This window comes from Eretmochelys imbricata, chromosome 7 (assembly GCF_965152235.1).
Source record: "Eretmochelys imbricata isolate rEreImb1 chromosome 7, rEreImb1.hap1, whole genome shotgun sequence".
NCBI classification, from domain to species: Eukaryota; Metazoa; Chordata; order Testudines; family Cheloniidae; genus Eretmochelys; species Eretmochelys imbricata.
Genome location: NC_135578.1, coordinates 114,704,527 through 114,718,702, shown reverse-complemented (window position 1 = coordinate 114,718,702; position 14,176 = coordinate 114,704,527). Strand labels below are relative to the sequence as shown.

Sequence of the window (14,176 nt, the reverse complement as noted above, 5' to 3'; positions counted from 1 at the left end):
TTTAAAACATGTATTTTCATTTCTTGAATATGCATGGAATGTAAATGAAACCACACTTATAACAATAACCAGTACACAATCATATATGTTCTTGTCAGGCTTTTTAGCTGCATACAAGCTCCTGCTAGAGTAACAATTGCTTTATTTGTAAGTGTTTTTGTTCATTAACTGTTTGGAAACCAGGATTATATATACCCAGCAGTCTAGAAAACACCACTGTTTTAAAGGCATATCCATCCATCTATCCATCTTAGAACTATTTCTAAGGTTCCTATCAAGATACCATCTAAGAAACATGGTAGTGTAGCTTGCAGGTACACTTCTGACATACTCTTGTTGGCACTTTGCCATACTGGCTTAAGAAAAAAAAAGTGTGAGACTAAAGGATATACGCTTTTAAATGGAGGGGTGCACTCAACATTTTTAATAGCATGGCCTTACAGTCAGTTACTCAAAACCCGTCTTCCTGAGAAACTTTTTCAGAGTCACGTCTCCCACAGATTCTCTTGCTTTAGTCCTTACTGCTCGCCGAGGCAGTGCCGGCTCCAACCAGGCTCTAACAATCATACCTCCGAGGAACTGGTTCCATGGCTTTTTCTCCCCGACACCAACTGGTGTGTGACCTTAATGCATTGCTGTTGAGCAGCACAAGAGAGGAGTGCCCTCTTTCATTTGAGTTAATTTGATTTCATTTGCATCATGGCCTGGAATTTTTCAAAGTCAGTTTCCTTGGATTTAACATGTCTTTGTTGATGGTAGTTTTGTATTCTGAATTTTTAATCTGTGAAAGGTGATAAAGATGACCCAAACAAGGGGTTACGGGGAAGAGATTAATGGGATGCTGATCCTTTCACCTCCAGGTTGCCATGTTGCATAGAGTCTTCTCTAGCAGTGGCCAGAAGAGAAGTTGTTCCCTTCTGATCACTGTATGGTCTGTGTAAAATGAGTTGTTCTCACTTCAGTTCCAGATGACCCTGGCCCAGAAACCCCCACTACCACTGCCATCCTGTTGACATAAACAGGCTATTTTGTTAATGATCTCAGCATGGAGTGAATGGACATGGAAACAATAGGGTTGAGGCACATTGGTGGAGCAGTGCGAAGAAGCAATGCTCTGTCTCAGCCAGTCGGTATATGTTGAACAGAGGAAGAGTATTCTCTATTCCAAAGGTTTATCAATCTGACACCTTTAACTTTTGCATGTTTTCAAAAACAGATGCATAAATGAAATCTCCTTCACTAACAGGAAAACTAGGGCTATCCTAACTGCTTCCTTCATATCTGAGAGACAAGGTGGGTGAAGTAATATCTTGTATTGGACCGACTTGTTTTGGTGAAAGAAGAAGCTTTTAGACTACACGGAGCTCTTCAGGTCTTTGTAGTTGGCCCTTTGGCCTTTATACCTTCATTTATGCCATTCCATGTGCTCCAACTCACGTATCGAGCAACTGCCCTTTCTTCAAGTCACTCCCAATGTCTGTCTTCCCCAAGGCCATTCAGCAAAGCTCTCTTCTGGATATGTCCACTGAGTTTGCATGGTGACCCGGCATATTATCTGTGATTGCCCATGTCTGAATTATATTGTAAGGTCCTCGGGACAAAGATATTTATCTGCTGTACCAGGCAGTATCCCAGCAGTCAATGAATATTGGGTATTTAAAGTCTTACTGTCTGATTTGCATGCCCCAATGTTTGCATGTAGGAAGCATAGCTATTGGTCACCTTTAATTAGGTACCCAAAAACTTAATGGCAAAGTAGTCAACGTAGCCATATAAAATGTGTTCCAATATATGAAGAGGGGATCCTTCCATCCAGAAAACATATCGGATGCACTTCAAGTTAAATCTTAAATGCATGAATTATCATGAAATGCTGTGAGACAGGGCATAATTATATGCCCTAAGTTTGTCATCAGTCTATCTGTGTTCTTGAGGATACTGGTTTTTAAGGCTTTTCTTTCAAGATACAGCCCTGTGTTGTAATGAATGTGTGCTAGCTGATCCCCAAAGCTGTTTATATATATATTTTTTTAACTTGTAGCAGTGTCAGAGATGAACTTCTGCTGGAACTTTTTTGCGGTGTTTGTTTTGTAGTCTTCATTATTTCAGGTTAGGCACACACAATTCTTTATGACAGGTTTCAGAGTAACAGCCGTGTTAGTCTGTATTCGCAAAAAGAAAAGGAGTACTTGTGGCACCTTAGAGACTAACCAATTTATTGAGCTCATGCTCAAATAAATTGGTTAGTCTCTAAGGTGCCACAAGTACTCCTTTTCTTTTTACAATTCTTTATGTATCCAGAGTCTGCACTCGCTCATTTGTGTTCCATATTTTGTAATCCGTTACCCATGATTGCTAATTTTCATGACAATTGTTATTGTACCATCAGTGCTTAGTGGCAAGGCATCATTATTCAGTGCTGGTCAATCAGGCAGTAAGGCATGTGGAAGACATCAGGCTGAACCCATATAGATTTCATGCACTCCCCTGCTAATGAATCCCGTTTTATAAAAAGGTTTAAACACAGTTGGCATCCTTCATGTAAGGTTTGCAATAGCTTATTTTGGAGCTGCTTTGTGTTTATACAGAGCGGATCTAAATATGTCACAAACAGAGTTAGAGCTATTGTGTGTGTGTGTTTGTGTAGCTATACAGAAGAGAATTTTTTTAAATGTATAAAGCAATACAATTTGTGTCATGGTAGGACCATGGTGTACTGATGTGCAGAAGGCGGCAGTGTTTGGAAATGGATGGTAGGGCTTGTTCGCCAGACCAGCGGATATTGGGTGCATTCAGAGGTGATCCTCTCGACCTCTAGGATGGAAAGCTGACTATGTCGTTCATCAACTCACAGAACAAAGTTGGCATTGGCTCCAAAGGGAGCCTCTAGGAGGCTTTTCGCTCAGAGGTTAGGCGTTGTGACCAAACACAGGGGAAAGGTCAGGCCTTTCAAAACAGAGGAGTGGGAAACTTGGCAGAAGTGGGCGCACTGTAAGTGTAAATATTTTAGCTTGGTTTGTTCAGCATGATGTTCTTACCTTCCTGTAAACATCCCCCAGCAATTTACTGTCCCATTAAACTGTAGCTGATAATTTCTCTGTCATTTCAAACCCAAATGTTTGGAACTGGTCCCACTTCCACTTGATGGGACGTTTGTTGAACAAAAAGTAGAATCATTGCACGTACCACGTGTTCTTATAGTTTCAAATATGAATGAAACCACAGAAGTTAGCTCTTAACTCACTCAAATATGCAGATCTATAGCAATGAATTCAGCCCATGAGCTACATCAAGTAAATGGTTAATTCATCGAGTATAACAGCACTGTGATTCATAATGTAAACTTGAGGAATCCTTGATGTTTCAATCACACATTCCTCTTAATTTGGCCATGCATTCTTTTAAAACTACAGTGGCTTACTTAATAAAATGCAGCATGCAAATGCACAAGTTTTTGCCTTCAGGCATTTTAGGCATGGATGTTTCAGTGGGTGTCTTCTTTCAAGTGTATATTCTTTCTTAAATTATTTACCCTGTAAACATGCTTTGCATTTTCAAAGGCGGCTCTGGGCTCCTCATTCAGTAGATTTAGTTGCGTGTAAGGTAATAGAGATAAAAGTTAGCATATCAATTTTGCCATGCTAATTTATTAGCCTTTTGGCTTTTTGGCAGCAGATGTTGAGCCCCATTTTTTCCCCTTTGGTAGTATTGTTCCCTCCCACCTTAAATTCCTTGCTGTGTTGCCTACAGCAATACCCACTAGCAGTGTCTGGCTGTGACAGTACAGTAGGCTCCTCTACAGATGGGTCCTGCCAATGCCAACCATTGTTCTACCACTGTGAGCTGGCATGACTACGTGGTATCACTCAAACCCCCCTTTCCACTTGATTTTTTCTTTACTCTGAAGGACTGCCCTTGCTTATTGACTCTGAAACGTGCTGACGCCCAGACGTTGTGTTCTCAGTCTGAGCCACAGTGACCGGATCCAGACTTCAGCATGTTCCCTGTTCTCTAACCCCTCCACAATGTTGTCCTGTTGCTGCAACACCTCTTCATCCATTTTCTGTGCAGCCCTGTCCTCCTGGTACTCTGCATTTGGTTGAATTTTGTTTGTGCATTTGAAAGTAAAACAGTCGAACCCAGCATTTAAAAAAATATATATAAAATGACTCTTTAACTGTAGACTTGGCTAATAAAACTATATAATGCTTCAGTGGAGGAGTCTTTTGATAACATCCATCCTATTTGATGATTAAATTGTTCCTCTTAACTTTTTTTCTTTTTTTGCTGCACTGAGCAGAGTAATTCAGATTCCTAGAAATTGAACTTTGATATGTATTTCCTAGACTCACACTTAAACTGAACCTTTAATTATCAGATAGATACAGGTGGCTGCATGTATAGCTCAGTGTCCTTGTGAGGAGGATTTTAGAGACACGGGTGCAGATTAAGTAATCTTGCAATCAGGTGTGCAGCTGGAGAATCAGAAATAAGACTTTGGGAAGGATCATTTTATTTATGTATTTATCTCAGCCTGAAATGATGAAACAAAATTAATTAGGCCAGATACAAGTAGATGATTTAAGCATTCAGTATGTTATGTATGCATTTGCCTAACTATGCGTTAGATTAAGCAAGTTTCACCCACAGTTAATCCTTTGTAAATTAGCATTATGGATGCCTTGGAGCCCTCATCCCACAAATAAAATGGTTGTCAACCCAGCTGTACTGTATATTACTTAAGGCAGAATTTTTTAAGAGTTTTCATGCTTTTAATCTATTTCACTGCTGAGTTTCAATTTTGCTGAGTTTCTTTTCAGGACTGATGAGGGTGACTGAGTAAATACATATTCTGGTTTTCATGCATCCACTTGGGCAAATCGTTTGTTATCAGGTGTTTTGGAGAGAATGTCACACCGCCATAAAGGGAAGCTGTGCGTTCAGGTGTTACATTGAACTGCAAACCAGGGAGAACCTTAATTAGCTTTATTTTGTTAGACTGTTACATGTTTTTTTAAGAGTGAGAATCCCCCCTCTCCCCTGCCCCACCATCCCTTTGGCAGAGTAAATATTGCCTGTTAAGTTTGAATTAGCTGTCATTGCAAAAGAATTAATGCTGTGTTTGAGCCTTTCTAGTGAGGAAGGGAAAAATAAACAAGACAGATCTTCGTTCAGCTTTAAGTGATAAATGAGGACAAAGCAGGCCATTCATCTCCTGCTAGGAAAGTGGACACAAGCAGTAAAGCAGTTTTGCGGAAGATGTGTCAGCAAATGTGATCATTTTGTAACCTGTCAGGAGGATAGAGAGCTAGTCCTTTTAGAGTGTCACAGGGGAGTGTGTTTGTCTGATGTGACAGTTTTCATCCATCCATTTGCTTTTTTTTTTTTTTTAAAGTGGGGGTGAGTAAGGAGGGAGCTGAAGTTGATTAAACTTGCATCCTTATATATTTATACATTTCAGTACATACTCTATGTATATCCACTCAGGCTCAAACAAAAACCATTTAGCAAGGAAAACTCCCCTCTACTCTCTGGACTCTCCTCTTACCTATCACATTTTTACTTTAACAAACTGCATTGCCACCCCCTTTGAAATTTGGGCACCAGAGTGAGTTTAACATATCGCAAAGCATGCTGTACCTCTTCTTAGTGCATGTTTCTTCTTTGGCTGGCTGGACATTTATTTTCTTTTTGCAGTTGTTGACCCAGCAAAAGAAACTAAAATGAACAGGGTGGTTGGGGTTTTTCCTCCTTCACTATTTATAGCCCATTCAGATGATGTGTTACATCCAAGTATGTTTTGCAAAAGTTCCTGCTGCGTGAGGGGCTTCTGGAAATATTTTGCTTCCGTAGAAAGGGGAAACAATATTGTAAAATATTTAAAATCCAAGCCTTATGCCAGATGGATCCAAATTATAGTCTCCATTGTTAAATTTACAAATATATGTATATTTGTGTGTATTATATATATAAAATTGAGCACTTAATTTCAAGTAGAATCTAAAATGATGCAATTTCTGTTTTTACAAGAGGGGTTGTTCCCAACAAATGTTTGAATGATATTAGGTGTTTGTTCTTCTGGCATCTTTTTTATTATTACTGATTTCCATCTTTTTACTACACGGTAAATGTAACATTTGCCTATTACCGTAAGTGAATGTATGCTACAGAGACAGATGAGGCTTTTATAACATAAGCTTCACAGTTTGACACTTGCTTCTTTATATCATCCTTTTCTTCAAAACTATCTTTTATTCTTCTCCCTTGGTATTTTGGTACAAGTAAGTACCTCACTGACATATGTTTCCTTGGAATCTTGTACCTTAATGGCAAAATCCCCTGAAAATAAGCAAATTGTTCAGGAAACGAGAGAGAGAGAGAGAGAGAGAAAGAAACATCGCAAAGGTTACATATTGGTTTAAGAGTCATTAGTGTATTTTTTATTACAGACCACCCTGCCCTGCTTGGATTATATCACGATTTATTATTTAATTGTTTAAACAAGTTAAAAGTGAATTGTAACATGCTGTGTGATCAAATTATTAATTTGTTTAGATTAAGAACTGGTTCTAACAGCTGCATCAGGAAATACTTAGAAACATTAGAACTTGAGAGGGAAAAATAAAAGCATTCCAGAATATGCAGTAGTCTTTATAGGTGCTTCGCTGAAGTTGTGGGCAAATGTTTTATCTCCAAGATACGTGATTGAGGTAGGTCCACCTTTTTATTGTTTTACAAATATTCTTTCGTTTTACTGTATTTTTTCTTTTTCTTTTCTGTTTTTTTCAGGATCATCCAAAACCGGATTTTGATAGTTATCTTGGCAATCATCATCTTCTTCACCATCCTGATGGCTATTTATTTTTCTGTCAAGAGACACTGATATCTTGGTTCTTCACTAAACAGCAACAAACTGCTTGTTCTGAGTAATTAAGACAAAGTGGTCACATGAATCACTCTCGCACTGACAGAATCTCCCTGTCTTTGCCGCTGTTCAACTCAGGTGCAAGTAGTGTAAAAATATCTTGTATTATTGATTGCATGTGGATTCATTTTTTCCCTTGTTTTTTTTCCTTAAAATGAATGTTTTTGGAATCTTCGTATATGGGTTTTAATATAAAAATCATAACTAAGCAGAATTAATGTGTGTCAAATTTCACACCAGCTGATTCATTTGTAAGTTGCAAGAGTTTGGGGCTGGGGGAAGAGTCTCCACACTTTTCTTTTCTTGTCTTGTGTTGGGTATATAAATATCTAGCAGTATCTGATCTTCTGTGACATCAAAGAATATGAGTAAAGCAGAAACCAAATGATGTAGAAAGTGAAGCTGTCCCATGTGAGCCATTCCTGTTCATAAGTGTCCATAATAAATGTTAAGTAGTTAATTTTAAAAAAGACATCACCTCACGTCAGAGGGTGTTTAATACCTGATGTGAACCTACTACTATATCTGACACAATTTTGCACATCAACTTTCTTTACTATTAGAAACATTTCCATTTGCACCAAGACCCAACTATGATATGTGCATTACTTGCCCAATCTTTAATAGTGACCATGGCACATAGTATTGAATCAGCTTTGCGTTGTTCCAATGCTAAGATATATTCTGGTAAAAAAACAACCAGTAGTCTATTTTAAAAATGTGTAAAAATACTTATCTGTTATTTTCCAGCTGCAAAGAGAACCTAGATCAATATTTCAGTAACAAATACAATAGGATTACATTAAATGCAAACAGAATTAAGGATTTTAAGTATGGGTATGAAAATGAGTTCATGTGCAGAAAACAGTTTTAATGAATTGAATTCAAACTTATCACTGACTTTTTAAATAGAAAGTGTGAAAATGTTAATTTATACTAACAAATGTTGTTCACTGATATATTGTATAAAAGCTTCATCTAATAGGAGATTAGTGTGTAAATGGGGATGTGTGTTTCCATCCTGTTGGCTTTGTCTCTTTGGCAGAGGCATCTAGTTCCTTTTGTTTATAAACATGTTCATAGCTCTAGCAAAGATAGTTTTCTGGTTATGCAGTAAAAGATTTTGCATGATCACGTTTTAACTCATTATATGTAATCCATTACAAATTTTATGAATCTAGAGAGTTTGTGAGCCCTTGAACCTAAGCCATAAAATATTTTAGGAGGAGATTTTCAAAGGAACAAAGGGCAGTTTAGGTACCCAACCCCTTTGGAAGTTAATGGGAGTAGAGCTCTTAACTTCCTTTTGTGCCTTTGGAAACTCAGAGATTCTGCCTTTGGACATATCTGTGAAGACACCGTTGATTCCCATGTTATCCCTGCTCAAACAGCTGAGAGCAGAATTTGGCCCGAAACATGTTGACTGTCTTTTCTACATAGAAACAAATAACTTGGTTGAAACACCATTGATTTTACCAACATAAATAAGCCTGTCAAAGCACAGTAACAATATGAACAATGGAAAGATTCACCAGAGAAATAGTACTTATTGAAACCGGTTAGGGCATGCATGTAGTCAGATAAATCATTTAGTGCTGTGTGAGGAGAACTTCAGCCTTTATCTTCTAGTAATGGTGTGAAACTAAGTTCATGTGACATGGGACATGGACAGGGGGTGAAGGGGAAAACTGTCCATCATTAATGGGTATTTATTCAAGGAGGTGGGAGGTGCATATTTCCATAAATCTTTTACCTAAATGACAAACTACTGTAAATCTAAAACAAACAAGAAGCAAATATTAAAGTCCTTCCACTTACTGGACATTCCTGGTATTGATGAAGTGAGCTGTAGCCCACGAAAGCTTATGCTCAAATAAATTTGTTAGTGTCTAAGGTGCCACAAGTCCTCCTGTTCTTTTTCCGGATACAGACTAACATGGCTGCTCCTCTGACACCTGGTATTGTTTCAGTGATTATTGTGGGGGGAATCTGTTCAAAGCTACTTAAATGAGGCCTGCGACTGGGCTGCCCACTCCACTTAGGCACCTGCCGGTATCACCAAAAATGCTCAGTGGTAATTGGATCCCACAGCCTCAGTATAAATTTGGAGTTTGGGATCTCATCAGTTATCCCCATTGGGAAAGGAACAAGGGACAAAGAAAATACCAGACTAGCTTTACTCCAGATGAGCGTGACTCACTGCACTTTTCATGCCACCGTCTCATGCATACGGCCCCGACACCTGCTTAACGATGTAAATATAAACGAATGCACAAGTGTCTTGGGATCAGTATGTTATGGTCCTCAAAATACGGTCCCATTGGTCGTTTTTACATTTTCACCTGCTCTGGAAATGAACAGGTTGAGCACGTTTATTTCTGTGGACGTTTTGTGACTTGGATTAAGAGCGTAGTTGGAACTAGTCAGCTGCACAGTGGGTTGGTGCTATAATACATGAGAAGCAAAATACCCACCGGTAGAGTAACCCTTTCCCCCCGCCAGGTTCAGACTTCCCCTGAACCACTTTTGTCACATCTTTAGTGGATCTATGTGTGAATCTAAGTACTTACAAATGTAAATCTCAGAGAGTAAAACGTTCTTAATGTTTCAAGTCTTTGTCGAAAATGACAAATTAAAACACATGCATGCTGCTGTGAGTAAAATTCATACTCACTGAAGAGTTCCACTAGCGGAATCAATAAACTAAGTCTATGCTGATCCAAAATCAAAAGCAATTTAATTAAAGACGCTTAAGTTTTAAAGAGTTTTAAATGCTATACGTTTTGGGAAAAATATCAGAAAATGTAGCATGACTGACGTCAGTTCCCATCTCTGGGATGGAAGGCCATTTGCTATTCTGTTTAAGGCAGGCTGGATTGTCTTATTTTGGAGCCAGCTTGGTGGGGGGTTTTCTTTGCTGCTGCTTCAGAGCACTGAGCTTCAAAGGCTGAAATTAATGGTGAACAAAATTGTGCGGCTCTGACCATCCCATGCGGGGCAAACCCATTGAGGGTTATCATTAAGTAAAGAAATAAAGGGGGAAAAAACCTGCCAGTTCCAAAAAAACCCTCATCAGATAATGACCTCTGTGATTGGGTTTTCATTACCAAACAGCATCCAGAGATTGTGTGCCCCATAGAAAAAAAAAAAAAAAGGAAAGAGAAAGAAAGAAATAGCAACACTCTCTCTCTTTTTTTTTTTTTTTTTGCACATCTTTTCTTTAAACCTGTCAGATCATTTCAGTATTTCAAATCCGAGGAAAACAGCCTGCCTGCTGCTGTATTTGAAGTTGTAATGGTGTCAAAAAGTCACGACTGACTGACAGCCGTCAGTCCCAGAGGAGCTCATTAAATCATAAAAACTTGACAAGGAAATAATTGAGCATCACTGGCAACTTGGCGCCTATTTAGACGTTTTTATTTTCTTTCATTATTAGTCCCCACCATTACGTTCATTAACAAATTGCATTAAACAACTGTTAAGGGCTAATGATTTGTTTATCGCTTTTTTATTATTATTATTATTTAAACATTAGCTGCGTCATGTGGTACCTCAGCAGCCTCATGCTATCATCTGACTGAATATTTTTCCACTCGGAGCTCTGGGTACTGTTGGAATATGAAATAGATTATTCATTACCCTCCTCTTTGCCACTGATTTGGTTTCATGTAGCGTCTTCCACAGAGAAAGATGAAAACTTGTCAAAAATAGGTTATATCTTATTCTAAGGGCAACAATAGCAGCAGGTATGGGCACACTTTAATATTTAATTAAGGTTGATGTTAACCCCTTTAAATGACTTTAGCTGTGAGTTATATTCAAGTGCAGAAGAGAAAAATAATCGTACTTAATTTGCAACCTGTACAGCAGGCAGTTCATCTTGGAGTTACTAGCAAATCTATAGAATAATTTTAAATAATGAAATTTCCAATCATAAATATTTATGTCCACCTTTTTTGACATAATCACAAATTAACAACTTTTTGTACACACCCAAATACAAATAATTCTTGTCCTTTTTTTTGTTTTGAAATGCACCATTCAAATTTCAAGATCTGGACAGGACTTTCTTTGGGGGAAGGAGCTATACAGGAATTACCAATAAGGAAATTGTTGACTGTGGTCATGACTTACATAGTTGTGATTCTAGCCTGTCAACAGCCTATAATCTGCTTGGAGATTTTTTATGGAATATGTAGTTTGAAGAATTTGGGTTCAAGAAGCTAAAAGTTAGTGTTACTTTTTATAGGAAAAATATTTATTTTTATTTGTGTGTGTAGTTTGTTTTTGATGGTAAATAATCCTATTATGGTAGGAAGAAAATTCAAACTTTATAAATATATGTATAATTTCAGGATGGTAAAATCTATCACTGAAATAGTCAAAAGCAAAATACATGTTATGCTTTCTTTGGTTTATAATAACCCATCTTTGTTCTCTTCTTATTCTATACATTTGAATGCACAGTGTGGTTAGAGATACGGTATAGTATTTGAAGTGCATTCCTGTCCAGGTGTTGTCGCAGAGATGATGATATAAGAAGTGGTGGTACATCATGAGATATCACCCAGTAAAGCCATTCTATTCAGTGAAGTTAGTCTGGCACTTTGCACTAACTCAGATAATAATTGTCATCTCCGTAGTCACATGAGGCTAGGGAAACACCAGATGAATATTTTACCACCAAGTCACTGGCTTTTGGTCATCATTACAAGCCCTAAAGAGCTGTATCTGTTCCACCACCAATAGGCATCTTTGGTTCTGTTCAAAGGACTCTCCATTTGTGTTCATGTGAATATAAACTTATGTGACATATGTGCATATGCAACACATATGCACATGCTTAGACTAAATATAGCAGGAAACAAACATGCACGTTGAGGGAGAACCACTTTATCATCCTGAAGTGATGTATTTTATTTGTCACACATAAATAATTAAGGCATCTACAGGGGGAAAAAAACTATATACTGTGATACAGTGAACTTGTGCACTCAGTCATTCCCTTCATCCAAACAACTGCCTTTGGCATGAATAACAGCTTGGCTGATATGAAGCACTGTATTGATCTGTTGCTCAAGAAAGTCCACTGATATTTCCTTGGACTTTTCCTGGAGGTATGGCCATAAAAGCTCAGCAATGTTGGGATCCGTTGCTTCTATCTCCATCTCTTCCCAGATGAGTTCAATAGGGGACAGATCCAGAGAGAGCGGTCAACTCTCAATCTGTGCTGCTCTCTCTCTCTCTCTCTCTCTCTCTCTCTCTCTCTCACACACACACACTCTCTCTCACACACACACACACACACACACACACACAGCATTACCTTTTTCTGTTTGAAAAACTGCGTAGGAATCAAAGTCAATGTCATATTGCATGACCAAAAAAGTATCCACAAGTGGAGGGGCATCTCTGGAAAACTTTGTGATCGTCCACTTTGCCCAGAGCACCTATAATTTTGTCTAAACCTCTGACTGTAAAGCCGTTGGGCTGATATGGCCTCTACTGCAATGTGAACCGCAAATGTGAACTCCCATGTCATCAACAGGAGGTTCCCCTTCACCACCCATCTCTCCCTGTTTTCAGCTCTGTGGAGATTTACTTAGTTTAATTCTGAGATCCTACATGGGATAGCATGAGTTCTAGCCAGATTTTTGTAAACTTCGCTTTCTCATTCCAAGAGATTCAGGTACTTACGACCCTCCATGATTAGCTGGATACCCACTCTACAATACAGGGATGCTAGGAAGGGGAAGGTTTATATATTTAAAATAAAAAGTGTCTTCATAACAATTTCAAAAAGCCGAGCTAAAAATTGTACGGGGGAGAAGGGGGGTTTCCACTGCTTTCTTGTACGCAAGATGTTCACATGATAAGCCCTGCTTCTGCATGTCAATGGTGTTCTGAGTGCCATTGTAGCTACCTTTGCTTTGGCCCAAGTACAAGCCCTTGCTATTTTGTTGGTTTCCGCCATTCAGCCCCTTCACCTGTTCAATCACCCTATTGTCTAGTAAAAGTTACTATGACTGCTGAATGGATTAATTAAACTCTATGACTGTCACCACAGCGAGCAACGTAATAGCAGCACAAATGCACTCCGGCTGTATTTGTTGCCTGTATTTATTTATTTCTATGGATTCTTTGCACTGAGAGAGCCTGTAGAAGCCCCATGGGAGAGATTGAACTCTGCTGTGCTAGATACTGTCCACGCACACACACATCAGTATGACACTCTATTGCCTCGCACCTCTAAGTGATTGTAAAATGTCACCATTCTGATCTGGTAGCATAGGACACTCACAAGTATACCTGGTTATGTGAGGTGTTGGCAGTGGAGAATCAGCCATATATTACTGAGATAATATAGTCTCACCTAGCAGCCAGGTAAAGGGTGTATGCAACAAGTTCAGAGTGCTCCAAGAGAGAACAAAGGGTCCTTTTGAATGTGGGTGTCTCCCACTCAAGTGCACCTTCAATACCCAACTGGGGCACAGCATGTGATCAGGTGATGTAAATGCCGAGAAGGGTGTGCCCATGAAAACTTTGTACCTCTCTCTGCACCTGTGCATCTCTTCAGAGTTGAACTCATTTGTTTTACTTAGCAATATTTATATTAGCAGTATTTACTCTGGTGAATGCTATAAAATGGGAAGGTTAAAACAAGAAATGGTGCCATAAGCAAGGGACCATTCACAGCAGTGGAAAAGCAGAACTCTCTATGGGGGAAGGGTAAATCCCATAAAAACCAGTTAGGTCCTTTTTTTCAGAAATATCCTAAAAAAACCTACCTTCGGGAAGTCAGATGGTTGGACCCGGTCATCCACATTTTCAGGAGTGCCTTCTGATTTTGGGTTCAGAGTACCTGCCTTGAGATTCCATGGACCTGATTTCTAAAGATGAACACTTGTCTTGTACCCATTACCTTAGGTTGCACTGCGGCTTCTCTGCACCTCTGAAAATCAGGGTCTAGGTATCTCAGGTTGGGCAGCCAAAATTAATGGACACTTTTGAAAATTTGGATTATGATCTACCTGACCTGTATATGGGATGGACTGTGTCTACTGCTAGTGCTGAGGGAGGTTCTGATGTTCTAGTTCTGACTCTGCTACTGACATATCGTGTGACCATGGGCAAGTCACAAAGTCTACTCTTTGCCTCAGTTTATCCATCTGTTGTTATAGTACTTACCTACCTCACAGGGGTATTCTGAAGCTTAATGTGTTTGTAAAGTGCTTTGGGATCCTTGGATGA

General features: G+C 38.9%; 1 protein-coding gene across 3 annotated transcripts in view; it reads left to right on the top strand.

The window, feature by feature from the left end:
* Positions 1-14,176, top strand: part of VTI1A (vesicle transport through interaction with t-SNAREs 1A) — a 356,897-nt gene that overhangs the window by 323,718 nt on the left and 19,003 nt on the right. For 2 of the 3 annotated variants that reach the window (XM_077823155.1, XM_077823161.1), the window contains exon 8: positions 6,790-8,822. The exons of the other annotated variant lie outside the window; for it this stretch is intronic. In XM_077823155.1, coding sequence (XP_077679281.1) covers positions 6,790-6,883 — 94 coding nt within the window. In that variant the 3' untranslated portion in view covers positions 6,884-8,822. Of the gene's footprint in view, positions 1-6,789; positions 8,823-14,176 lie in introns of those variants that run through there. 3 annotated transcript variants of the gene reach the window in all.